The sequence below is a fragment of the Bactrocera tryoni genome, chromosome 3, assembly GCF_016617805.1.
Source record: "Bactrocera tryoni isolate S06 chromosome 3, CSIRO_BtryS06_freeze2, whole genome shotgun sequence".
NCBI lineage: Eukaryota > Metazoa > Arthropoda > Insecta > Diptera > Tephritidae > Bactrocera > Bactrocera tryoni.
This window is the reverse complement of record NC_052501.1, coordinates 68,218,862-68,246,614: the sequence shown is the minus strand read 5'-3', so window position 1 is coordinate 68,246,614 and position 27,753 is coordinate 68,218,862. Positions and strand designations below refer to the sequence as shown.

At 36.9% G+C, this 27,753-nt stretch overlaps 1 protein-coding gene across 6 annotated transcripts; it reads left to right on the top strand.

Moving 5' to 3' along the window:
- Positions 1–876: 876 nt before the first annotated feature.
- LOC120770216 lies at positions 877–26,667 on the top strand. Of its 6 annotated transcripts, none has more exons than XM_040097494.1 (9): positions 877–983; positions 15,395–17,940; positions 18,138–18,196; positions 19,194–19,354; positions 19,428–20,622; positions 21,282–23,101; positions 23,645–25,773; positions 25,857–25,965; positions 26,027–26,667. In XM_040097494.1, the coding sequence occupies exons 2-9, from the start codon at positions 15,416–15,418 to the stop codon at positions 26,189–26,191; spliced, it is 8,163 nt and encodes a 2,720-aa protein (XP_039953428.1). In that variant the 5' UTR covers positions 877–983; positions 15,395–15,415; the 3' UTR covers positions 26,192–26,667. The 6 variants fall into 6 exon arrangements, with proteins under 6 accessions (XP_039953428.1, XP_039953426.1, XP_039953425.1 ...); XM_040097492.1 differs by lacking the exon at positions 877–983 and adding an exon at positions 12,713–12,842 and having other exon boundaries at positions 19,428–20,616; XM_040097491.1 differs by lacking the exon at positions 877–983 and adding an exon at positions 12,713–12,842.
- Positions 26,668–27,753: the final 1,086 nt, after the last annotated feature.

The window sequence follows — 27,753 nt, the reverse complement described above, 5'->3', positions numbered from 1 at the left end:
AAAAATGTTCCTGTTTACAGATGGCAAATATGTTAAAAACATATTATGTTTTTAAATAGTTTTTCTTAAATATTATTTTTAATTTTTTAAATTAATATATTTTTTAATAATGTTTTTGAATTAATATATTTTTAATAATTTTTTAAATTTTTAATATATTTTTTAATTTTTTAAATAATTTTTTTAAAGAACATTTGTTTTAATAATTGTTTTTTTATAATAAATATATTTTTTTTAATTAAGTTTTTTTTAATAAAATTATATTACTTAAATAATTTGCTTTTTTTGTATTTTGTTTTAATAAATATTTTTTTATATGAACGCAGCAATAATAAATGATAGTTTTTCAATTGTTAAACACGTTTTTTACTTTTGGCGCCAAATTGAAACCAACGACGCCATTTTGATTTTCGAATGTATACATGTTTCGTTTCCATGTTCCATTTTCCACCTCATTTCACGTAAAACAAAAAAATCCCACTATTTTGGTTATCGATAAAAGTCGATTATTTCGCCGGACGCGAAAGTTTTTTTGTACAGTATTTTAACGAAATTTCGTAAAAACTACCAAAAATAGTAAATAATAAACTGAATTTTAAAAAATGCTACTACAGAATTTCTACACCTTTAATTTTTTAATATGTTAGTTAATCGTGTTTAAATAAAAAAAAAATCATATTTAATTAGAATTCACTATTCAAACAATGTTTTGAGTTTTTGTCTTTTTAAATAAATTCAAAAGCAATGAATCACAACAATGCAGTCAATTGCCTTGACATGTAGCGCCGCCATTCCGTTTCATTTTCTAGCATTTCGTTTTCACCTCGCAGAACAAAAGTCCTACCGCATTTGTAGTGTACCCACGCGAGATGACAGACTAAATGCGTAATAAACAACTTTAGTGTATTGTGCTTTCAAGATTTACTTACCATTACGACTACGTGTGAGATTACCGTCAATTACATTGAAAACAATTTGTATGGGTAAGCAATAATGTGAAATATTATCTTACTAGTGCGGCAAATGTTAAGCCATATGAATATATTAGTTGGTCTTTTTTTTTGCACTTAAAGATTTCTTCGCAAAGTACGAGCATTCGCTTTCGTATCTACGTGCAATCGTACATATCTACGTCCATACATGCGCATGCATGTTAACACATGTGTATGCGTGTGTTGTGTTGTGAATGCTTGTGGTGTGTTGTATAAGTTCTTGTTTTCACCGTTTGTTCATCTATTTTTTGTTCGGCCCTTGCTGGTGATACATTTCATTGGTGGGAGTAACTACTATTCGTTGTCGGAAGTTACTGATCCACGCTGCATACGTACTTATTTAAAGGCAATCGATTTATGTTTGCATGTGCGTTTGAATTTATTTTTGTATGTATATACTTACATATGTACATAAATATATGGATGTGTAAATATTAATTCTTATGAACTGTGCAAACATGAGCTCTTCGATCGCTTAATAAAGTAACGTAAGAAAGCTGAAAAACATTTTGTAAATATAATTTAATTTTTTTCATTTGCAACAGGCCTGTAAGTTCTAAATTAAGTTGCAATTTTATTGAGAGTGGTAATCTTGGTATGCCTTGCACGCGTACCAGTTTACTTTTACAAATAATGTATTAGAAAAATGATTAGGGGTTTGCAAAAATAGGGAGTGCAATTTATTTAAAAAAAAAAAAAAAAAAAAAAAAAAAAAAACTTTAACTTCGGCTGTACTAAAGCAATTATATATTGTGAGATAAAAAGTACCCGAAAATTGTAAATAAAACGCAAAATGATTACTTATTTATAAATTTATTAATTCCCACCAGATGTAATACACTTATGCTAACGATTTTTCCAGTCCTCGGAGCATTTTTCATAAGCACTTTTTGGGTTGGTTCTCAGCGAATTTTGTTTTATCTCTTCGATCGACTGAAAACGGGTTCCACGGAGCGCCAATTTCGGTTTGGCGAACAAGAAGAAATCACACGGAGACAAATCTAGTGAATACGGTGGTTGATCGATGATATTTATTTCGTTTTTGGCTTTAAATTCGATCACAATCAACACGCTTTTAATATTTTCATCAGTTGAAGAGCTCGAAGGCCGTCCAGAACATTTTTATATTCTTGCAACCAGTTGCTACAGAGTATTATAGTTTTATTCACCTAACGGTTGTACATATCACCTAAAACTAATCGAGACAGATATAGGGTTATATAGTATGTATATAAGTATAAATGATCAGGATGGCAATAGAAATTGAAAACCGATTGTTTGTCTGTCTGTCCGTCCGTCCGTGCAAGCTGTAACTTGAGTAAAAATTGAGATATCTCGATGACACCACGATCTTCGTATGTGAGTTCTTTAGCACAAAAAAAAATTCGAGTTCGTAGATGGGCGTAATCGGACCACTGTCACGCTCATAAATCGCCATTAACCGAAAACATATAAAGTGCCATAACTAAGCACTAAATTAAAATATAAAGCTGTAATTTAGCTCAGAGGATCGGAGGGTAGCCAGGGAGGAGGAGGAGTAGCCAGGGGCGCCTGCGGGTAAAAAACTTTGAAAAAGTTGACCTCTAATAAGTTTAATGTACATATATATCTCCTAAACCACTAAAGCTAGAACAACCAAAGCGCGAATATTACAAAAATTTCTACCGATAATGTAAAATAGATGAAATCGGCTGAAAACCCTGGTCACTCCTCATATAACGGTATTGTTAAAAACTACTGAAAGCGCGATAAATCAATAACAAAATGTGCTAGAAACGCAAAAACTTGTCGCTGGGATGGTATGACAAGGCTTTATAGGGACCGGTGAGAAAATTGGACGATGGGCCTGGCAGCGCCCACTTTTTAGTGAAATCCCATATCTCGGGATCTGACAAACCGATTTCGAAATTTAGTACGTGGTCAGGTTTTGAAAATGAGCGAAATTGGACAGTAACCACGCCCACTTCCCATATAGCACAATTGTAAAGTCCACTGGATTCTTTTACATTCCAGTAAGAAATCCAGAAGCAGTTAATATGAAAAGATTAAACTTTGCACGAATAATGCCTTTAGTATTTGCCACCTTATGACCAAAAATTTTTCAAATCCATATTTGGACTCCAGTACATATAGTTAACTTTTGTTCGAAAATATCTGTCAATGCCTGAGATATATGTATAATTGAAATTCAGGGATAGTACTTCTATGACAATGGTATCTCAGTATGTCAAAAATGGGTTGAATCAGGCCAATACTTCACTTAGTCTCCATATACCTAATACAAAGATAATCGAACTTCCGGGTGACTTTGTACTGTATATATCGACCAATAAGTGAGTTATCTCAATGAGAATGAGCTAGTAGAGCTAGAGTTTTACGTAAAACAGTGATTTTTATAAATTTGAGCGAAAACATGGCCAAGCCTATATATTGCTAATATCAGGATTTTCGAACATCCGGCTGACTTTACTCCATATGATTGGTTTTACACCTTAAAGAATTTCCCGGGCTTTGATTTTTGCAAGTTGCAAGAGTATAAAATGTTCGGTTGCACCCGAACTTGGCCCTTCCTTTTTGAAAAAAAGTTTAGCTTTATCGGGACGAGTCGAGCAAGAATGCGTTTCATCCCCAAAATATCCACCAAAATAAATCGAACGGATTCGCGAGCGATGTTGATCTCTCTTGCCATCTCTTTAACACTTGCCAAACGATTTTCAAGCACCCTATCATTCACTTTTTTTTAATATTTTCATCAGTTGAAGAGGTCGAAAGCCGTCCACAACGAGGCATGTCTTCAACGATCTCTCAACCGTGTTTGAAGGCTTTGTACCAGTCGTAGTTGTGTTTTTTTATAAAACTGAATCACTGTAAGCCTTTTCCAACATTCGCATATAATTACATTTTCCGTTTTCGTCACAGCCAAGTCCGGGTTCGTAAAGAGTATGGACTGTGGAGAAGAAAGTATATAAATGTTTCCATCTCATCTTCCTCATTTCAATCTTTAGTCTTCTGCGCGACTGTCAATGGAACAGTGTCCAGTTAGGACGCCTATCATTGCGGCGATTTGAGTCTTGCTAAATTCTAGGCGTTCAATGGACCTTTTACGTTTCACTGTCGGTCAGAACGTTTTGGCAACCTACAAGTGCTGGTTTGCTGACTAACGCGTGCTCAGCTCGCACAAAGCCCAGAGATCCAGCGCTCGATTTCATGAAGACTGCGGAACTTTTTTCGAGCCCATCCTGATGGGATTTGGTTAATGGTGTATTTAAATCAAACTTCCGGCGTTAAATTCTTCTCAAAGGTGAGGTTTACGGAAAATCACTTTGTAGAGCATTGAATTTCCTGTAGAATCTATGAAACGAGATATTCCTTCAAGAAGTTGGAAGCAAGATATGGATTGTTTTTCCCTGATAATAAGAAAAAATAGAAAATGTAAGGAGGAGGACCTTACCGTTACAATTAAAAGCTCATACTTGGAGAGATTTTCGCAGAGGTGTCTAGGGGTCTATTTTTAGAGAGCTGGCTTTCGCTAAACAGTTGGTATGACAGTTATATTTCCAATTTCGTGAGGATATATTTGTTAAATAAAAGAGTTTTCCATACAATAACTTAATTTTGTACAGTTTGTAAAGCAGCTATATCTTATAGTGGTCCGATATTCTCTATTTATATACATACTTACATATGAGCATCTTCTTGGTGAGAAATGGACTAATTCACAATTTCGGATCAATATCTCAATATCTCAGGGTCATGACCGAAAGGGTTTCCCCCTAATATAGAGTATGACCCTCGATATACCACGGAAAGTTATGTAGGTAGGCCATTATAGTTATGGTGATTTTTCTTGTACAGAAGCTTGGTCCGATTTATCGAATTGAAGATGTACAGCAAAAAGTTATGTTACCATTTTCTGAAGACAACATGCCGCTAAAGTTGATGCTCACTAGGACAATGACCCAGAACACATCAGTAAGCTGGCACAGGAATGGTTTCGCGTCAATGGATTTGAGTTACGTTACGTTATTATGCGTTACGCAAGTAAGCATAAATCAGCTTTTCTTTATTGCAGTTAATTATTCTGCCACATAATTCTAAGATTTTTCCTTGTCCAATTCTGATATTGCCTTATTTATTTTTTAAACAGACAAGAATACATTTGCACTGTCTTGATTAATATATAATCCTTTTTCATTTTGCCGCATGCAAAATGTTGGTATACCGAATTCTTCTCTGGTAGAGTATGCCACATTCAACTCAGCTGTCAGTTTTCCGCTACGAAATCACGTACCCATTCTGGCGTCGCCTAAACTGCTTTTAAATTGCTTCCTGAGTTGATAAGAAACCCCACAAGCGGGTATCCAGTACTCAACTATTTGCTCAGACGTTTTCGTGTTAGTGGAAGACATTGATAAGATGCCAAAAAGCTAGCAATAAAGATTTTTTTTAACGCCTTATTTACAATTACCTTTTTTGAAACTATTTGTTTGTGTAAGATATGTGCATACATATGTATGTATATATGTACATACATATGAATATACTTACGTCATACTATCAAATTATGTATACTTAAAATTATATATGAAGCGATCGGTGTGTTACGTATTTGACAGTTCGTCCTCCTTTTGATAGGCTGACGCTTAATTCGCAGGACGAAAAAATAGGAGACATATTTCTCAACTACTTACATATTTATATCAGCGATTTTTATACATACATATAAATACATAATATATGTAAATATATTTATTATAATAATTATTAAAATTACTTTTTCTAAATGTATAATTTGTTCGACGATTCTTTATGTCAATTCTACTCTTTATTTCGCTGTAAACAAAACGTCAGCTGTTCGTATCTGTATAGACAAAATCCAAACAAGGCATACCAACACTCAAGCACAGTTGCATTTTTATGATTTTCTTGGATGAAAGCACCAACGCTACTGCTGACACTATTGCAGCACATATATACAGGTTATATCGGATTTAGTATGTCCACCGATTGTGATTTAGGTAAGGAATTTTCTGATTTCGAGATTGTAAAAGAAACTTTCAGTGGACACACCCATATTTGCTAGCCATAGATAGCGTAACCTGTTTACTTTAACTGTACTAAATGAACGAAAAAAAACTTTGATTTTTTCCGACATTAGCGCTCTCATGAATTGCTAATGCATATGCATATTATGTGTATATTTATATTTAAAGCAATGTGCTAATCGCTAATTATTTCTCATTGTAGATGTGAATTGTAAGAAATACCTTTTTCTGTTCCAAATAATTTATGTTCAAACGAGAAAAATTTCGTTGCGGCAACTCGTAGTGATAGTGAGCGAGGGGTGCGGAAAGCAGCGAGTTGCTTGTACTGGGAGAGCACGCTTTGTGTTCATGCTCATAGTGGTCCGATGCTACCTTGTATTTTGTGATGGAAATTCCTTTCTTAAATCTCATTTTGATTGCCTACAAACAGTAATAAAACTACATTGACTTGCTCCGACTTACCCAGGCAACACACTTTGTGTTTTTGTTGGTATCACTTCGATGCTAAGTAATTTTACTTTCTACAATATTTCATTCATATGGTATCTACAATTATGCTATATAAGGAGTAAGCGTGGTTGTAATCCGATTGCGCCCACTTTCTCAACGTAAAATAGGATTGGCAGAGCATACTTGAATTCCAATCGTTGGGCATGCTTTCGTCCGATCATATTTTACAAAGAAGCTGATGCATGCTCCTTATCAGTTCTTCGCTGCCGTGTTTGAATAGCTCGGCCGGCAATCCATCGGCCCTCGCCGCTTTGTTGTTCTTCAGGCGGGTAATTGCATATTCGAACCTCTTCATATTCGGGCAATGGAACGTCTGCTCCATCGTCATCGATTGGGGAATCAGGTTCGCCTTCTCCTGGCGTTGTACTTTCACTGTCATTCAGCAGGGTGGAGAAGGGTTCCCCCCATAATTTGAGTATGCTTTAGGCATCGATCACTAGATCATCTTTGGGGGTTCTACAAGAGTATGATCCGGTCTTGAAACCTTCGGTTAGCCGCCGCAACTTTTCGTAGAATTTTCGAGCATTACTCCTGTCGGCAAGCTTATCAAGCTTTTCATACTCACGCATTTCGGCCTCATTCTTTTTCTGTCTGCAAATGCGTCTCGCTTCCCTCTTCAACTCTCGGTATCTATCCCATTCCGCACGTGTTGTGGTCGATCGTAACGTTGCGAGGTAGGCAGTCTGTTTTCTCTCCGCTGCAACACGGTACTCCTCGTCGTACCCGCTGTTATTTTGCATTTTCCGAGAACCAATGGTTTCGGTTGCAGCTGTACGTAAGGAGTTACAAATGCCGTTCTCCAGTTCCCATATACCTAATCGTGCGACTTCTTCAATCTGCTGCTGGAGAAAATAATTCGAGCCGCAGAACTTAATCGAGGCAAGGCAGGACGAAATATCTCCTGTCATCAAACAAACAGTCGTCGCAGTCGTGACTTGGCTCTCACGTCACTGTTGACAGTCATAACTTTGAAGTGGTAGATAGTTTCGTCTATTTAGGAACCAGTATAAACACCACCAACAATATCAGCCTGGAAATCCAACGCAGGATAACTCTTGCCAACAGGTGCTACTTCGGACTGAGTAGGCAATTGAGAAGTAAAGTCCTCTCTCGACGAACAAAAACGAAACTCTATAAGTCACTCATTATTCCCGTCCTGCTATATGGTGCAGAGGCTTGGACGATGACAACAACTGATGAGTCGACGTTCCGAGTTTTCGAGTAAAATATTCTGCGAAAGATTTATGGTCCTTTGCACGTTGGCGACGGCGAATATCGCATTCGATGGAACGATGAGCTGTATGAGATATACGACAACATTGACATAGTTCAACGAATTAAAAAAAAAACGGCTATGCTGGCTAGGTCATGTTGTCCGAATGAAGGAAAAGACTCCAGCTCTGAAAATATTCTACGCAGTACCCGGCGGAGGAAGCAGAGGAAGAGAAAGACCTCCATTCCGTTGGAAGGAACAAGTGGAGAAGGACCTGGCTTCGCTTGGAATATCCAATTGGTGAATTCGGTTGAAATTGGTATATAAAATGTTCCTTAGCATCCAAGAAGGGTTGGTATTGTAGATGAGCTGAATTGGACCATTGCCACGACCACAAAACGCCATTAATCGGAAATCAATAAATTGCCACAGATAAGCTCTGCCATAAAGTATTCGTTATTTCATAGAACGAATTACATATTATACGGGGGAATCTATGGTTGAAAATGCTTTAAAAGTGGACTTGGCCCCGCCATCTAATAAGATTAATGTACATATCTCCTAAACCGTGCAACCTATGAGCACCAAAATTCGCTCAGGAGTAATCTTTTTGGCATTCCCATCCTCTTTGTGACGGAGAACTCGAATTATAACCCTCAGAAACATATAATTTTATACTAGAGATGGTACGAGATGGCTTTATAGGAGTCGGTTTGAAATTTGAACGATGGCCGTGGCACTGCACACATTTAGGTCAATCCCCATATCGCGGGACCTACTCGACCGATTTTAACCAATTTCTAAGATTTCTACATTACAATGCGAAATCAGACAAAAATCACGCCCTCTCCCAATATAACACAATTTTAAATGAGACAAAAACCACGCCCTCTTCCAATATAACACAATTTTAAATTCCGTCGGATTCTTTCACTTTCCAGTATACAAATCAAGAACCAATCAAAACAGTTCCTTTGAGAGTGCCACATTCTGATCGAAATTTGTCCAAATTCGGACTAAAACTATTTTAGTCGAATATATATTCTTATTTGAAAATATCAGTCAATCTGTAAGATATATAATCGAAAAAATTCCTCTCTTGATTGACCTCTTATATGTTAACTAATATCAGGTTTTTCCAACATATAGTTGACTTTACTTCCTACATATTGGTAATGGTATGTGAAGCTTCTTGATGAAACTCAGAGAGCATAATTTTTTGCTATCGCAATGCCAAAAATTGCGTCAATACGTCAAAATCGTGCTTGGCGACTTTAACGCCAGGGTGGGCAAAGAAGGTATCTTTGACGCGAGGGGTCAGTAAATTCAGTCTCCACGAAGAAACATCCCCAAATGGGTTGAGGCTGATCGACTTCGCCGGGGCCCGAAATATGGTTATCTGGAGTACTAGATTCCAGCATAAGAAGATTCATAAAGCCACCTGGTTGTCTCCGGATCGAAAAACCACCAACCAGATCGATCATGTTGTGATAGACGGGAGGCACGTCTCCGGTGTTTTAAATGTGCGTGCGCTCCGAGGTCCTAATATCGACTCGGACCACTATCTTGTTGCAGTCAAGATTCGCACCCGCCTCTGTGCAGCAAAAAAACGCACGCCAACAAACACGAGGAAGGTTCGACGTCGAGAAGCTGCAATCACAACAGATAGCCGAACGATTTTCTACTCGACTTGCACTCCTGCTCTCTGAGAGCACTCGTCAACAACTCGGTATAAGGGAACTGTGGGACGGCATTTCAAGCTCCCTACATACCGCTGCAACCGAAACCATTGGTTTTCGGAAAATGCAAAAGAACAGCTGGTACGACGAGGAGTTCCGTGTTGCAGCGGAGAGAAAACAGACTGCCTGCCTCGCAACGTTACGATCGACCACTATACGTGTGGGATGGGATAGATACCGAGAGTTGAAGAGGGGAGCGAGACGCATTTGCAGACAGAAAAAGAAAGAGGCCGAAATGCGTGAGTACGAAGAGCTTGATAAGCTGGCCGGCAGGAGTAATGCTCGAAAATTCTACGAAAAAATGCGGCGGCTTACAGAAGGTTTCAAGACCGGAGCATACTCCTGTAGAACCCCCAAAGGTGATCTAGTCACCGATGCACAGATCATACTTAGATTATGGAGGGAACACTTCTCCAACCTACTGAATGGCAGTGAACGCACAACGCCAGGAGAAGACGAACATGATTCCCCAATTGATAACGACGGAGTGGATGTTCCATTGCCCGTATCCGCCGGGGGAAGCAGAGGAAGAGAAAGACCTCTACTCCGATGGAAGGACCTGGCTTCGCTTGGAATATCCAATTGGCGCAACGTAGCGAAAAGAAGAAACAACTGGCGCGCTGTTGTTAAGTCGGATATAATCGCGTAAGCGGTGTCTACGCCAATTAAGAAGAAGAATGCCGAAAATAAAATAATCGATAAACCCTATATAGTGGTTTCCGACTTCTGACCTGTCTTTAAACTGTTTAGATTGGTCAAACTGTGTGATATTTTAGTGAAATTATGTGGACAAACTTTCTTAAAAATTATATGGCTTAGCGCGAACCTCATATTCCTAATATAATGAAATCCGATCCTCTGGTTGACGTTTTCATATCATCCCAATATGTTTAATTTAGCTTTTTCGATTGAGCTTATGAGTTTAATATAATTTTCGCCGACGGGAAGTAAAATATATGTTAATAAGTTAATAAGAGACAAATTTTACGATTTCGTCAAACAATGAATGCTGAATTCTTTCGTATTCGAAGTGAACCGCTCCCATATACATACATATCACCAAAAAAACTGAGGCAGTCAGTGCTCGGGAGGAAGTAATTTTATTGTTTAGGAATATTTAATAATCAAAAAATGTCACATAATTATGCATTAGTATTGCACGAGAGCAACAACTATTCAAAGTACCTTGGATAATTATGGTATCATGAGCAGAACTGAACATCTTCAACATAACCTAACTTACTTTTCATAACTTGCAATAAAAATCAATAATTTTGCATTAAATATAATGCGTTTACACCCATCACTTCATTCACCATATTAACCTAACAGCCGACAGAAAGGGTGATTTGAGACGCTTGATCACACAACTGTAAATAAATGTGATATCTTTATTAAACCGATCAGGGTGGTTATGTTGTTTTTGCTTTTGAAAAGGCGTGATTTAGAAAATGAGTAACAATGCGATTAACTACTCGGTAAGTTTTGAGGTTATGTTAATGTTTCAAAAATTCCAAGTGTTTCATGCAGAAGGCATTCGGAATATTCCGAATATTACCTGCCATGCTTATCAACACGTGCGCAGCGAATACTGCGCTGATACACAAAAGTGGTCTTTTTCGTATACGCTTGCATATACAGTATGTGTGTGTATATATGTATGTATGTATAAAGATTTGTGCTCGAAAAACAAGATAAATGTCTGGTAAGAATACACCTAAGAAAATACCTACACCTTGTACATACATAGGTACATGTATTATAAAGTTTGTAATGTTCACACAATGTTTCCAAATCATATGTTTACAGTTGTTGGGATCTCTCCTGGGTCTTGTCAATAAAATAAGGGTTTCAGTAAGAAAATCAATGCTAAAAATTTAACTTCATATTCGTAAAATCAGACTTTATTTGTCAAAACTTTTCGATCGCACATACATATTTGCATTCAAGTGGTTCGCAATAATTAAAAAAAAAAACTAATATTCTCTACACCGAAGCCATAGTAGCCTTGACGGGTGCATTTCTTATAGCCTAAAAAGGTACAATTCCGTAAAATTTTGACTTCGTGTGCTTGTGTCGTCAGCTAAATTCATATAAAGCATTCGTAAAATTTTGACTTCGTGTACTAGTGTCGTAATCTAAATCCATATAAAGCATTCGTAAAACCTCTGGTTGCAAAGTTAGCCCTACCACAATACTTCTCTTATAAAAGTAAAACAAAACAAAAAAAAAATATTGCTTGCTTCCCACAAACCTTTACAAATAAATATTTTTATAAGGTGAACGGGAAAAATTTTTTGTCTCCATTATTTAGATTAGTACATCAATATACAACTGAAATGCTTCCAACCTTGTTGTTGTTGTATGGGTAAAAAATGCCTGAAGAAACTGGGAGGAATGTTGCGGGTACACAGTCCTTAGCTGGATAAAATTCTGGGTCCATTGCGTTTACGTAGACCCGACTGTCGCGGGAACTTCCAACCTTATTAAGCATTGCTCCTTTTGCAGTCGTTTTCTAAATTAAAATTATTTTTTTGCTCTACTTAACCTAAAAATTATTCAAAAAAACTACAGGAGTCTTATACAACTAAAAATAATTTTTTTACCTACATAACCTAAAAAGTATTCAAAAATATTACACAAGTCTTATAACTCATATGTTACTAAGCTGTTTATATTTTCGTATATATTTGGCCATTGTAGAAATATTTATGTCAAATTCCTATTGAAGTGAGAAAAATCTATAATTTTAATAACAATTGCTAAAGCAAAAATAAATACCGTAATTTTCATCAATTTATGTGTATGTATAACAATATCTCCACGTTCCGGGTAGTAGAGGAATGGAACAGAATTCATCGAAAAAAGAAACAACTGTGAACGTGCTTATCGGTAGCAAAATGTCACAAGTCCAACGGTAGTTAGCAACACGTGTTTTTAACATGAATATCTAATAACTATATTTAATATACGCATTTAACAAGCTAATATATTTCATTATTATTATAATTTTTTTATAATTTCGATAATGCAACCGCACATTTCCCAGTATTTTTGTGTGCTGTATTCACAACAATAACAAAATAGTATCGATACTTTTTCGTGTGCTTGCCTTTTGACTCGCTGTCAATAGTTGTATGTGAACGATACGAGCATATATTGGAACACAAGTGAAAAGACATCAAGACACAACGATCGTACATTGGTTGTTAAATATTCGCTGCTGTTTTATTGTTCTAAAATAACGTAAAAAACTGTAGAAATGTGCATTATTTAAGAAAACAATGTGCGTGGAGTGCTAGTGCAAATTTTGAGTAATGAAATATTGAACCGGTGAATGGTGGTAATAGCAAGCAAACGCTTACCCTGGAATTTGTGTTATGCTGTGTAGTTAAAGTAAGTTTGTGCATGTGTGATTGGTTGCGGCGTTCAGTTCTTGGCTAATCGACCAGTGTCATCAGCGTTAGGTTGATATGTTGATTAGTTTCGTTTTGTTTAAGCTATTTCGAATAAAAGTGCTGTGCTGCTGTTTGTCATGTTTTTTGTTTTCTTTGTGTACCAGAATTACTTCATTTCTAAAATGGAGTATATTGCGCTAAGCCAGCTGTTTGTGCCGTTCTCATGTGCTTGCATTTGATTTCCTTTAAGTATGTTACACCATTGTTTCGATTGATAAAAAAAAATGAACATGTCTGTATATCGAGTGTGAGAGTTGCAAAACGCCTAGTGTGATGTGATTTAAATTTTTAACGGTCAAGTATTGCATAACAAAATGTTAATATATTCCGTTGCGTAAGAAAAGCACATAGTGGAACATAGCAAATTTAAAAAAAAATTTAAAACAAATTACCAATACAAATTTTTAATACTTATCCGCATTAGAATTTTAAATTTTTTTTATTAAAATCCAACAGATAAAAAATGTAGTGTATTGTTCTTATTATTGTTATAGCGGCAAATAATTTAAAGGAATGCTATCGAGTTGAGAGTCGTTCCGGTTACGTACTTAGATTCGAGAGTCATGAGAGCAGATAATGCCAGCATTTTCCATCTAAAGATATATGCATCTATTTTAATGAGCTTTTCTGTGGAAGCGTGAAAATTAATTTTTTCTTCTTTTGCAACGGACTTTGAATTTTGAACCAATACGAAAAATATTGCAAATATACATACATACATATGTATATGTAGCATAATATGGAATTAAAGTTATTTTTGCACTATTTAATATGAAACAAATGATTAGAAACAAATTAGTGAAGTGTTAGTGGATATAAAAGTTAAAAATGTAAATAGTTGAATTTTTTAACTTTAAATGCAAATATCTCAAAAACTATAAGTCGGTGGCAGCTATATACATATATATATATAAGTATGTATATTGCTAATCTCGAGAACCTCCTTTATCCGTACATACCCATTTTAACCCCGAAATCGGGGTATGGTAGTCTAAATGTTTAGATAAAAAATACTCTATATAATTAAATATTAAATGTTTAGTTTATTAAATAAAAAAAATATTCGCGTATAAACTCATATAATATTTAAATTGTTTCTGTTTATTGTCAAAAATGAAGCTGAGAAAGCCACATTTCATACAAAATAGGTAAATTAGAACATATATTCTCGATATGCACGACATCGGAGTACTCTATGGAGTAGTTATTGGAAACTATTTTTTAACTACTCCCAAAGCATCTCTTATACTGCTTTGTGGGAATTTTTTCAAACCAAATACTTATGACAGCGGGCGAGCGCTTTAGAGGAATTTAATATTTAGAATTGGCGCGAGAGTAAAGGAATTACTAATTTTTGAAAATTTAAATTAAAACACCCACCTTTATAACATTAGCTATCGTTTACACATTAGGCGGCGATGACGACTGGTGTAAACACATTAGCGGGTACACAACTGCATTGCACTTTATAGAGCATTTCAGCATTCCACATGGTCCAATAATGTTAGGGCCTATATGTTGTGATCTATGTAGATAATAAAATGTATCGAAAATAAAGTTGTACATACAAGTGGATATCGGAAAGTAAGAAAAAATAGTTTAACAACAAAAGAAGAACGGAAAAAAGCTTATTTTTTACGGAAAAAATAGAAATATTTCACGTTGTTTGATAGGTATTCACAATGAGGTTTCACTACATACATATGTACATATGTATGTATATACAGTAAATATGTATGCATTAGTATGATCGATTAAATGCTTGACCTAATTAATACAAAAATGTTAGGTTAAGGAGAACACATAGCGTAAACGCCTAACAAAGGTGATTTCTCTTAATTTTTTTTTAAAGAGAACAACGGCATGAGATTTTTAAACATTTAAGGTTATATTCATTCAAAATTGCCGATTATACAATTAAAAAAAAAAGGTATTTAATTTTTAGCGAGTTATTCACTATTTCCGAAGTTATTAAATAGAGGGTACTAATCATCTGTAAGGTATTGTCTATACAATGACCTACGTTTAAAAAAAACCTAAATAGTTTCAAATTCAAATATAAAATTATAAATACATCAAAATGTGGAAAAACAAAAAAAAAAAATATTTTTTTCGAATTTTCACACTGAAACACGCCTTAATTGTAAAGAATTTTTTGTAAAAAAATTAAAATTTTAATTACATGTTTATAAATATTTAATAATTTAAGTACCTACACGAAACTGGTCTCAAATTTTCTTAACGGTTTTATGAAAATACAATTGTGTTATACGACAAATGATATAAATTATTAAAATGAAATATTAATTAAAAACACAGTAAATATTAAATTAAAAAATAAAAATTAAATAATTTACGAAACCATCTGTGGTTTTGTTGTATTTTTTGGTTAATTAAATAATTTTTACGAAACCATCTGTATTTTTCTATTTTTTAGGTAACTGTTAACGGTCTCACAATGCATTTGACTAAACATCAATTAAAGATAATTCCACGCATTCAACGTAAATACAATGTGTCTATTGGATTTTTAAAATCGAATTTGGCCAATATAGAAAAATTCCTTTGGTATGCATTAAGTCCACGATTGGTAATCAAGCGTGTCGCTATACGAAAAGGGAGCAAACAACGGGTTATTTTAAACTATTACCATTTGCGGAGGGTTTTATTCGATCAAGCCGAACGCAAGGTATTTAAAACACGAAGGCGAAATGTACAGCTCTGGTCCAAACAAATGGTTTCTTATCTGCGTCGAAAATACGGCGTTAAAGAACATATTGAAATAACCTCGATTAGTGATAATACAGATACGATAAATAAACAACAGGAAGAAATAGCTGGCAGTGGAAACATGGCTCCCGACGAAGTGAGTAAACAATTGAAAGAGCAATTGGAAATACTTCGTAGTGGCAAACGAACTGTGCCGCTCATGGAAAGTGAAACCAAACCAATTGTGGATGAGACGAGGAATGATTTAGTAGAGGCAGCAAGTAGCAGCACACTATTACAGGCAACAGAAGTGTTGAGTCAGTGCCCTACAAAGGTTGTAGCTGATAGCAATCAATATAGCCATATTACTTCAGAAGTATTAGATAAGACTGAAAGCGTCGTCCAAAACACATTAGAGACGACGCCAGAAAAACAAATTATGGGCAGTGACGAAACACGCTCTGAACAGCCAAAGCATAGCTACAAAGCAGATAGAAATATTGATATTGACGGTGAGAGTGTTGAATTGCCTCCCGTAGATACAGCTACAAAAACAGCTACCGATATTGCAACAAAATCAACAACAGAAATGTTGCAACAATGTGCCGATAAGAAAACAACCAGATCGTTAAGTAACAATAGTAATTTTTTGGATATGCTTATGAATAAGGTGCGTGGCAAAAATGTACTTACAGAGACCGCCAGCAATACGAAAGTTATTCAGCCTACTCCGCAAGCTAAGGAATCGGATGAAACAAATGTTGAGAAAGCGCCCGATAACAACGAACATTTCACCGATTCAGGTGAAGAGTTCTTCGGTTTCGACGAGACAGAGCGTCTACCCGGCATGTTGCTAACACCACTTGTACCATTTTCGGCACAATCCAAGGGTAATGCTAATGTAGCTTTCATCAGTGAGTCATTGAATGAGTTTATGCGTGAAAATTTGCTTGAAAGTAGTGATTGTGTTGCTGATGGCATTGACAATGCCGCTGGCCGCAAACATCGTCAGGCCACATTGGATGGTTTGGTCACACCCGACTGTATACCGCCGCAAATGCAGATGCCTTTAGTACCAGAAAGTTTGCAAAAGTTACGAACGGTCGCTGAGAGACGCCAGTTTCTGCAAAAATTCAACCGAAATCATAAGTTGGCGATCATAAATAATGAGGCGGCAATTTGCCGAGAACTACAGCGAAAAATGCGTCATCACAAATCGAAAAGCGTCTCACAACAATCATTACAGGCACCAAATTCCCAAATGCCATTTACTCGTCAAGGTTGGCAAGCGGCTTCGTTTGTCACCACAGAATTTAACCATTATTATTACCAAACCTTGGATGTGATTGATGGGAATGAACGCGAGCGCGTACGCCTGCCTGGAGTTCGCGGCAACAATGAGGAACGTAATAAGCAACCATATGTCAGTCGAGTGCCGAGTAACTTTCTGCGGAATAAATGCAATCCAAATACTTGCAGTGATGCCTTAATAGGAAGAGATTTGAAACCTGTAAAAGCTGAACCGGATAAGAAAAAACTCAATAAGACGCCACTGCCGAGTGTGTTCAAACCCTGCCCACTGTCACATAAACCCTTCCAAAAACCGTTAGATGATGAGACTGCACCATTGTTGTTGGCTGGCGGTAGCATGGCGGTGGTGCGCATGCCCATTGTGGAACTGGAAGTTTTTCCTGCACTTGGCAAACCACTACACGACGTAGCCAAACGTTATCTAGATTATATACTCCCACACTGTGATATAACGCGTGAATGGGCTGAGTTCAGCGTTTCTACATTACAACAATCAGCTGAATGTAGAAAAAATGATGATCAGTCGAAAGATGGTGGTGATGATACCAAAGTACCCACTGAATCGTACACATTTCCCATTCCATATATGAACGATCGCAGCCACATACTGGTACGTCGTGTAGTTGATCGTTCAGAGAAACTTGATGAAACATTTGAGGCGACCACATCACCTATAGAAGATTTTTCATTTCGTGCTAATATTGATGAACGCGATAGTGAATTAGTCGAGTGTGCCGATGTTCTAAGTGAGATGATAAATAGCGTCGCTATAAGTTGCAGTGAGAATTCGTTCATCAAAATAGATCCCGATGGACTGCAAACCGAAAAGGAGGAGAATGTGGAGTTGAAGCAAGAGAAAGTCGTCGGCAAACTGAAAGAGGAGAAAAGTTGCAACATCAAAGCTCCGGATGATACGAAGTTGGTCAATCAAGCTGTGACAAATAAAAAACAGAACCGTCTTCTGTAAGTGCGAATGTGTTTAACATTATTTTACTATATACTGGTTTCCTTATTATTATTTAATTGCTTTCATTGAACGTAAAGGAACCGAAAGAGTACATTGAAAGTCAATTAAAACATTATATTCTATGTAGACTAATTTTTTTAAATTAAAATGACATCAATAATTAGAGATGTTACTTTTTTCGTATTGTTTACAGATTAGAATTGCGTCGCCTAAATGCAACTATAATTGACGCCGCTGTAAAGGCTGAAAAAGGTAAAATATTTATTCAAACTTGATGTTGTACAAGGTGGATTCCAAAGTGAATTGAATCTGCTATCTTTATCGATTGTCCAGTGAGAATTTCATGACATTTCATCGATTGGAAGTGAAGTTATTGCGTTTTAAGTGTCAGCATGTTTGTGTTATCGATGCGAAAATGAGCTTCGAACAAAGAGCCAACATTAAATTTTGTTTTAAAATTGGTAAAACTTTTACCGAAGCGTTTCAATTGATGAAAGAGTGCACGAGTGATTTCAACGTTTTCATAGTGGTCGTGAGGACATAAATGACGATCAACATGTGGGCCAATCAAAATCCGTTATCACTGGAAATTCCATCGAAACTGTGCGTGAATTCATCAAAAACCAGCCGAAATCATCATTGAAATTCATGAAAATGGAATTGAACATCTCCAAAACATCGATTTATCGCATTTTGGCCGAACATTTGGGCTTACAAAAGATGTGTGCAAGTTCGTTCCGCAAAAATTGACTGACGACCAAAAATTGCTCAGAATCCATCTCATCGATCGACGCTTGTGACCGATTATTTGACCAAAAATCACATTTTAACCATTAACCACTCCCCGTATTCACCTGATATGGCACCGTGCGACTTCTTCCTTTTCGGAAAAATGCATTTGCCCATAAAAGGAAAGCGTTATGCAGACGTAGAGGCCATTAAAAAGGCTTGCACCGGCATACTGGCGGCCATACCGGCCAATGAGCTAAAACACTCGTTCGACATGCCTTTGGACCGTGCAAAAAGATGTATTGAAGAAGAAGGAGACTTGAGGCTCGTTCCTGTTTTTGTTCTATTTTTTTAAGTCCTGTTTACTTTGGAAACCATCTTGTATGTCTGCTTATAGGCTAGAGATTTTCTCACATTTCTAATTTCCCTCCATAAAAAAAATCTTAAAAGCTGCAATAGTGAATGTTTTTAATTGTAGTGTCCGAAGCATGTATTTACTGTGTTTTTTTCTAAATTTCAGGAGTGAAGCCTTGTACAAAGGAATATTGTACGTTTGGTTGTATATGCCAAAGTCTTGCCGATGACTATCCTTTGCGTCAACATTGTGGCAAATCGAAGTGTGTCATAGAGTGCACCTGCAAAACTCCATCTCAATCTCGCATAATGCGTCTGGAAACAGATGTTAGTATATTTTAATATATTTAAAAATAACTTTCAGAAATATACTTAAAATAATTATTTTTTAACCAATTAGGGGCGATCAATCACAACTGAAGACGCTTTTATGCTACGTAGACAGGCCACTGCCCGACTAGCGCGTATGGAGAAAGAATTCACATCCACAATAGTGTTAACTGAAAATGAAACTCTGCTTATCAATGAATCACAATATGATAAGAAACGGCGTTGTACCAAAGCGCCAAAGCGTTACGAAGACTTTGCAGACACGGAAGAAGATTATGCTGGGCGAACTGCAGCAATTACGCCACCAAAGAAAACACAAAATACCGCCGTTGTGGCAATCGAAGCAGCAACAGACACGACTTTAAATACTGGATTTTCGGAGACAACTACTGAACTACGTGAACCCATATATGTGAATGATAATGTGTTGGAAAAACTCAAACATTGCACGGTGCCACTAATACGTTTGGAAAATATACAAAATATGGCGGTGTGGTGTATGGTGCATGAGTTATACAAATGTTATTGTGGCGGTCGTGCTACCGATGGAAAACCGCTCGTTATCGAAAAGGATTGCAATGTGACCACTAGCAATGATCAAACGAATGCTGGAAATAAACAAAACGCTTCCACAGAGGACGATTATATTGTAACGTCCACAAAAGCACGTTATTCATTTGAGACAGTTGAGCAAGCAGTCGATGAAGCAGATGCAGAGTCGCGCGAAGAAAATGAGATATTCAGAAAAAGAAGAGAGAAACGGAAAAGTGCCGATCGAAAATCTCAAGGTAGTGTTGTGAAGTATAATAGTACAGACGATGAACAAGATGAAAGCGATAGAGCAGATGAGATGCTGGAAGAATCGTTGACTTCAGACTACGTTGGGGATATTGGTCGTGCAAAACGGCCGAAATTGGCTAAACGGCTAGAACGACGTGGGCGCCCAAGCGAACTTACCTTCATTAATAAATATTTCAATACCGAAGTAGACGGTTGCCGGCGTGTGGTTGTGGTGCCGCGCAAAACCTACTTACGTATAAATCGCAAACGGCGTGTGGAAGTTGAAGAATTTATAGCGAAGAACGAGAACAAACAGAGCATGCTATTGTTGAATGAACACATAATGCGTTCAGTTTATTACCACAAACATGAGGTGGAAAAGCAACGTAAAGAAGCGGCACAGGAATCGCTGTTACATACGAAAAAACGCAAATTAAATGATATCGAGTTAACGGAACCGGAGGATACACCAAACAAGGGTAAACGTGAGTTGCTATAATAAATATAAAAATATTTGAATTAGTATTGAATCAAACTTTTTTTTTATTGTGTAAACCCGAAAATCTTAACTAAAAAAACTGTAAAATTTTTAATCTCAAATACCAAATTGAAAAAAAAAATTTTACCAGGTACGGAGTTGAAATTAAAAATACCAAAAATCGGACTAAAAAGTTATTGTTAATATTTAATTATATGGTTTCGATTTTAAAGCTTTTAATCTCAATTACCGGATTGGGAAAAATATTATACCAAATACGGAATTGAAATATAATTTTTTATTTTTATATATTTATTTTTTATTCATTTTATTTAGGGACATATTTTGAGTGCTATCAATTTTAATTTTTAATTTATTTATATTAATTTTTATTTTAATTTAGTTTAAGATTAAAAATTTATTTTTTTATTAATTTGTTTTTAATTTTTAAAATAATTTCTAATCGAAAAAGCAGAATTGTAAATTTATTTTTAATCACAACATTTGAATTGAAAATTTAATTCTCAATCCGATTTCGAGATTAAAATTTATAAATCTAATTATTCTTTAAAAATTGTTTTATTAATACAATGCAGCACTATTTATAATTCACTTGGCGAATTAATAAAATATAATAATACATTTTTTACGGTTTTTCCTTTCCAGAGTTGGACGAAGAACCGATAGAGCCAGCGAAGAAGAAAGCGTTGCATAAAACCGAACGACAAGTTGTTGAACTGATTGATGAAGATTCCAGCCAGTCATCGCTTTCTTCCTTACTTTCTGTGCCTGATGGCAAGGCAACAGCTGACACAAAACTACAGAGTAAACGTAAACGGCTAGAAGAACGTAGACTGCAGAGCGGCAAAAAAATTGAAGATGATACTGCAGTATATGATAATAGCACTCATACTGAGGAAGATAGTAATCCGACCAGTAGCACAGCCGACTCGAAAACTACGCAGGTCAAAACGAGTGAAAATACAAAGATAACCGAAAAGGCGTACACTATCAGCGACGATGATGCACAACCGTCGGTGTCGTCTACGGTTTCAGAAGGTGCCACAGACCTCAGTGCAGCTCCCTCGGAATGTGCGGCAGCGGTATCTTTAAATATGCAACCATCACAATCGCTTTCAACTTCGCGTTTGGATTTCTTCAGAGACGTAGTGCGTAGTATGAATAATTTGGTGAACAAAAAGATGCAAGATATCGGATTAGCGCTAAAACGTGAAAGCAAAGTGATTCCCGCCCCAAATAACGATATACTGTGTATAATTAAATGGTCCAACTTTTTGGATGCCTTTATTGAAGGCTTCGTCTTTATATGGCAAGTTAAGCTGCGCGATGAACAAACTTTCTTTGCTGCCACAATAAATAATATGATGCCAATGGTATTGGATGCTGTCGGTGTGGTGAACATAGCAGCCTTACCAATGCAACAACTGCCTCTAATGGGTCGCATGTTGCTGCAACGCTGTCGTACGCCGCAAACTCGTGATCTGGCGATTGTAATGCAAGGGCGCGCAAAATACTGGCTCGTTAAGGGTTTCTTGCGTGCCGATAAATCTAGTGCTTGTGCTAAGCCAACACCAAAGACACATCCATTGCTGACACGTAAAATTAATGTATTATCTAGCTTGTTAGCTAAGCAACATATACGTGAATTAAACAAAAAGGTCGCACAGAAACAACTGGAGGAGCTAACAGCAACAACCGAAACGGCGAACGAACCAACACCAACTGCTACGCGAAATAACGCGCCTACTCAACAATCCCTGCTGCGTACACAGCCACCGCCATTAGCCCATTTGGAAAAAGAAACAACGCCAATACAGAACAATAAAAATGTACAAAAGACAAAGTTACCCGAAGCAAGTGAAACTAAGAGCACTCTACAAAAGAAACCACAGCCGGCGATAACACGCGCCACCCTACCAACTAGTACATTGAGTACCAAAAAATCAGAAGCTACGAATAAGTTAAAATCGGGCAACGGGTTATCGATGCTGCAAGAATTGATTGGCAACAGTCAGTATTCGGAAATGAAGACAAACATTGTCTTCCGTAAAGTAATGTCTCACGATATTGATGAAATGAATGTACTGGATGTTACATCGGAGCCACATCGTTGGCTAGTACTGGACCTTTATAGGGATTTTTCGCATATATATGTGCCGGATTTCCAAGAACTGGTGTCACTTGATCGCATACAGAAAGTGATGTCATTCAGTAGGCAAAAGCAGAAGATTGTCAAGTTGCAATTCTTCAAGGACGCAGCATACGATGCTTTCGTGATACCAAATTCTGAACGCAAAATCTTTTTTGGTCCGTTAAAACTGAATATGCCACCGCCCTTACTGATTTTGCTACAAAGCGTTGATCGCAAGATGATGCTTCGGGAAACATATCAGCAAATGCACAACATACAAGGTGGTGCAAAAGAGAGTACGACAGCATTTTGGGTTGTACGAAATAATGGGCAGGTAAAAATATGAATTGCATTAGATTTTAGGTTATTTTTTTTTTTAGCTCATTGTTGTTGTCTTTCTTTATACATATACCGTGCTTGTCATGAAGTCCCACAGCTTTTAAGCTATACATCTGAAATGTTGCACAAGTTTTTTTTCTCCCTAAGAAGCTGTTCTTTGGTCCGTTAAAACTGAATCGGACCACTATAGCATACAGCTATCATACAAACTGACCGATTAAAATAAACTCTTCGTATGGAAAACTTTTCTATTTGAAAAGATATTTTCATGAAATGTTGCATGGATTTTTGTCCAAGGCAAGAGCACAATCTCCGAACCAATTGTTCATATACGACCACTATAACATTTAGCTGCCATACAAACAATTCGATCAAAATGAAGTAGTATCGAAACATTTTTTTTATTTTATTTCTGAAGGGTATTAAAGCTTCGTCGCAACCGCAGTTCCCATTTTTCTTGTTAATTTTTTGTTCAATTAAAATTATTTTTTGCGGTTTTACAAATATTTCACAAGTTTCTATTTTATAATTTTACTAGGTTTACTTGGACTGTAAATTGGATGTTTCCGCAACGAATACCGCGAAGTCTGAAAATGCACCCGTTGCAGAATTGCAAGCCAAGGAAACAGGGCAGCTACCTGAATCGGATGATGATGATTGTATGATTGTTGAGGATGAAGAACCATCAGGTTCATTTTCAGTACTCGAGCCACTGCCTCAACCGATCACACACACGAATATCACAGTGAAGCCATTATCAGAATTACACTCAAAACTTAATCCTTCTATATCATCACGGCAGCTTACCAACTTTACAATTCAAAGCAGCGCAAATTCGAATCGTTTGCAAATAACAAATATGGGAACCACACCTATTATTAATAATAGCGCTGCGACCACTGCAATAGAAACGCCTACCGCACAATTGAAAATGCTACAAAGTGGTAATAATTCTGATTTGTTAACTAGCACACAATTGCCGCAGCCACCACCGATAACAATGAATGGACCACTAAATTCTCAATTGGTGCAGTTAACGAATACATCGCAGAGTCTAATACCACCACTAGCAGACAAACAGTCCGCTGCTATACTGTGCAGTCTACCACCAAATGCGGTGATTACGGGTGTGGCGCCAGCACCAAAGGAAGCGCCATACGGTACGACAATCTATATTTCCAATATCGCTTCCACCGTTCCCGTAGTCCCTAATGGGGCACAAGGTAACGATAAATCATTTGCCACAACTGTTGAAAACAATGCTCAGACTTCAGCCAAAACCAGTGGCCAAACTGTCATCAATACGTCGGAAAATATGTCAAACGTTAGATTTCTCACACCTGACGTACGTGTTACGGCTACCGGAGACACCACATCGAACGAATTGTTTACCACGCCCGCTTTGACCACAATGAGTAACAGTAATTCCGGCTTTGTCTCATTGCCTGTCAGTCAACAACTGAATAGCTTATTAGACAAGCGAGGGAGTGTAGGAAGTTCAACACAGTCGCCATCCTCAGCGGAAATCACAACGAAAGCTGTGCCACAGACTGCCACAGAACGACAACACACAACGGGAGAGGTGAAATCTTCGAATAACATCTCACCCGGTGATTGGAAACGCTTTCTAATGGGTGATAATGGTAAACGTTCAACTATAGGTTCGACAACAATCACTAAAATGACTGATAAATATGAATCTGATGGCAAATTGGTGATGAATATTGAGGGTGATGAATTTGAACCCGCTGCATCGGTTCTTATTAAACCGAATGCGCCTACACTACCCAGTGAAGCGCCTGTAGTGTCATCGGTTGCTGGTATGGAGTCAAATACAAATAAATGCACATTAAATGGCACAACTGCAATTACAGTCGGCTCAACAGCAATTGCTGCGAAGACGAAAACAGCAACAAAATCTGCCACGCTTGCCGTTTCCCGACCAAACACTTCGTCGACAAATACGACGATTACGAATGTGCGATTTAGATCATTGCCGACTCAAAAAGAGCCAAAACTTGCGCAACCGGTAACAACGACAGTTATTTTTAAATCGTCTACACCGACACACGGCTCAGCGCCAAGAACTAAACCAACTACATTAAATTCCATAGTTGCAATGTCGAAAGCGCCAAGTGCTTCCACATCAAATGCCACAACTACGCAACAATCTTTCAATCAGCAGCTAAAAATATCGTCACATTCAATGCAGCCGTCAAAGGCACAATCTTTCGCTTCTCGTCAATCGTTACCGAGTACGTCGCGCAGTTTAATAAACTCACCGATGACAAATGGCGGTAGTGTTAACACGCCTAAACCGTTAATAAACATTAGACCAGCAATACCAATACCACAACGTGTGAGCATCACAAAAACTACAACACAACGTTTGAGCGATTCGGCGCTTTTCGCTCCAAATATGCTTAATAATAGGCGGCTGAGCGTCCCAAATTTGCCCACAAAGCCTGCTGAAACTGCTAAAACTAACACACAATTAGCAAAAACCAAGTCGAGTGAACAATATGGTGTGCTTTGCTCAAGCGCGAATGATGGTTCGCCGAAATTCTGGGCGAAGCGTATGCATAATTCATATTTAATTAAAGTACCGGGTCTAAGCAGCGTCGTGCATCGTACAGACTTGGAAAGTGTTGACACGTATTTGAATCAGTGAGTAAAGTAGTCATATATTTTTAACGAACATAATGCAATAAATTATGAGAATGCATACTTACAAATTCTATCTACTCCAGGCATCTGCTGAAACAAAGTCCCGCCATGAAATCGAAGCTTCCCATTAAGTGGAAGTTTGTGCCATCAGAACAATTGAATCTGCCAATTAAAAGGTTGACAGCTAAGAAGGTAGCTAGCATTGTGTATAGAAACTATGAATTACAAATTAATAATTTTTTATTTTTTTTAGAATGAAAAGGTGGTTGTGCGTTGTGCAAAGCCGACAGAAAATAGCGCATCTGAGTCCAAAAGCGTTAAGTTGAGTACAGATTGCAATGTTGTGAAAGACGCAGACAATGCTACAGCCACAACACTGGATAAAAACTGTTGTGAACCAATTCTAATCGAAGATTAAAAACTATAAAAGACACTAATTTTATACTTGAAGTCCAATATGCTTATCTTTTATACATACTTACATACATATATCGCTTGTTAGTAAGCTTATCTATTTTGAAAGGAATTGAATCTCATTTATCAGTTAATGTTATTATTACTATTATTATTATTTGATTAACTTAAATGCAACTTAGTATAACATATAGGTTATATGTGGTTCATTCCGTAGTAATTTTAGTCGCTTTATGCTGTTAAAGTATTCGCAAAGGGTTTGTAAAAATGAAGATATGTTTAATGATCGTTTTTTTGTTTGCTATTAATGTATTGTTTCTGAAATTTTAGGTATACGATAGATTAGTTTGCTTTTTTGCATAGAGCTTGTGTGCATCGTTGTACTTGCACAAAGAATAAATAAGAAATGAGTTATTAAATTACCTGTAAAATAAGAAATATCAAATTTAAATGAAGTAAAATTAAAATTAAATCAACAATTATACTCGCGTTTAATTATTTCTTTGTTGTTGTTGAAATTTCAAGCCGCCTCCGAGTGGTTAATAGTTTTGCATGAAATACTTTTGCATGAAATGCTTTTATCTGTCAAATCGTATACAACGAGCTCTTAAGCGGAATAAAATTTTGATGTTCGAAATAAAATTCGTCAGACTGTTTGGATGTATGAATTTTCACCTGTGTATATGCGAAAATGTTAATTGTTTTTGAAACATTATAATAATAGGCCGAGGCAAAGGGGAACTAATTCGACTCTGCTCGTCATGGTGATAATTTACACTTATGGGTAAAATAATAGGTGTGAGTTTAGCTAGTACTGTTTTTTCGTCAAATGGTGTAATTTTTACGATGTCAACAACTGATGAGTCGACGTTGCGAGTTTTCGAGAGAAAAGTTCTGCGAAAGATTTATGGTCCTTTGCGCGTTGGCCACGGCGAATATCGCATTCGATGGAACGATGAGCTGTACGAGATATATGACGACATAGACGTAGTTCAGCGAATTAAAAGACAGCGGCTACGCTCGTTCCCATAACAGTCGGGCCTACGCAACCGGAACGGACCCGGATTTCTATCCGGCCAAGGACTGTCAACTCGGCAGACTTCTGCCGCTACAACAACAACAACAACAGCGGCTACGCTAGCTAGGTCATGTTGTCCGAATGGACGGAAACTTCAGCTCTGAAAGTATTCGACGCTGTACCCGCCGGGGGAAGCAGAGGAAGAGGACCAGGTGGAGAAGGACCTGGCTACGCTTGGAATATCCAATTGGCGCCACGTAGCGAAAAGAAGAAATGACTGGCGCGCTGTTGTTAACTCGGCTATAATCGCGTAAGCGTTGTCTACGCCAATTAAGAAGAAGAAGGTGTAATTTTTACTTCTTTAAATTTATTATTTTGATAATTTTGCGTTTGAGTGACGAAGTTATCATTTACATTGGGTTGACCAATAAAATTTGTGTAAGTAATATTTAAAAAAAAAGAAGAGGTTATTTCGAAATATTTTTTCATATCTATTTAAGTATTAGGGTATTTATTATTTTATATTCCTTTGACTGAAAACTGGACAT

Coding starts and splice junctions, on each gene's coding strand:
- LOC120770216 (XM_040097491.1), top strand. Junction 23,102..23,644: donor TTGTACGAAATAATGGGCAG/GTAAAAATATGA, acceptor TAATTTTACTAG/GTTTACTTGGACTGTAAATT. Junction 25,966..26,026: donor AAAGGTTGACAGCTAAGAAG/GTAGCTAGCATT, acceptor TATTTTTTTTAG/AATGAAAAGGTGGTTGTGCG.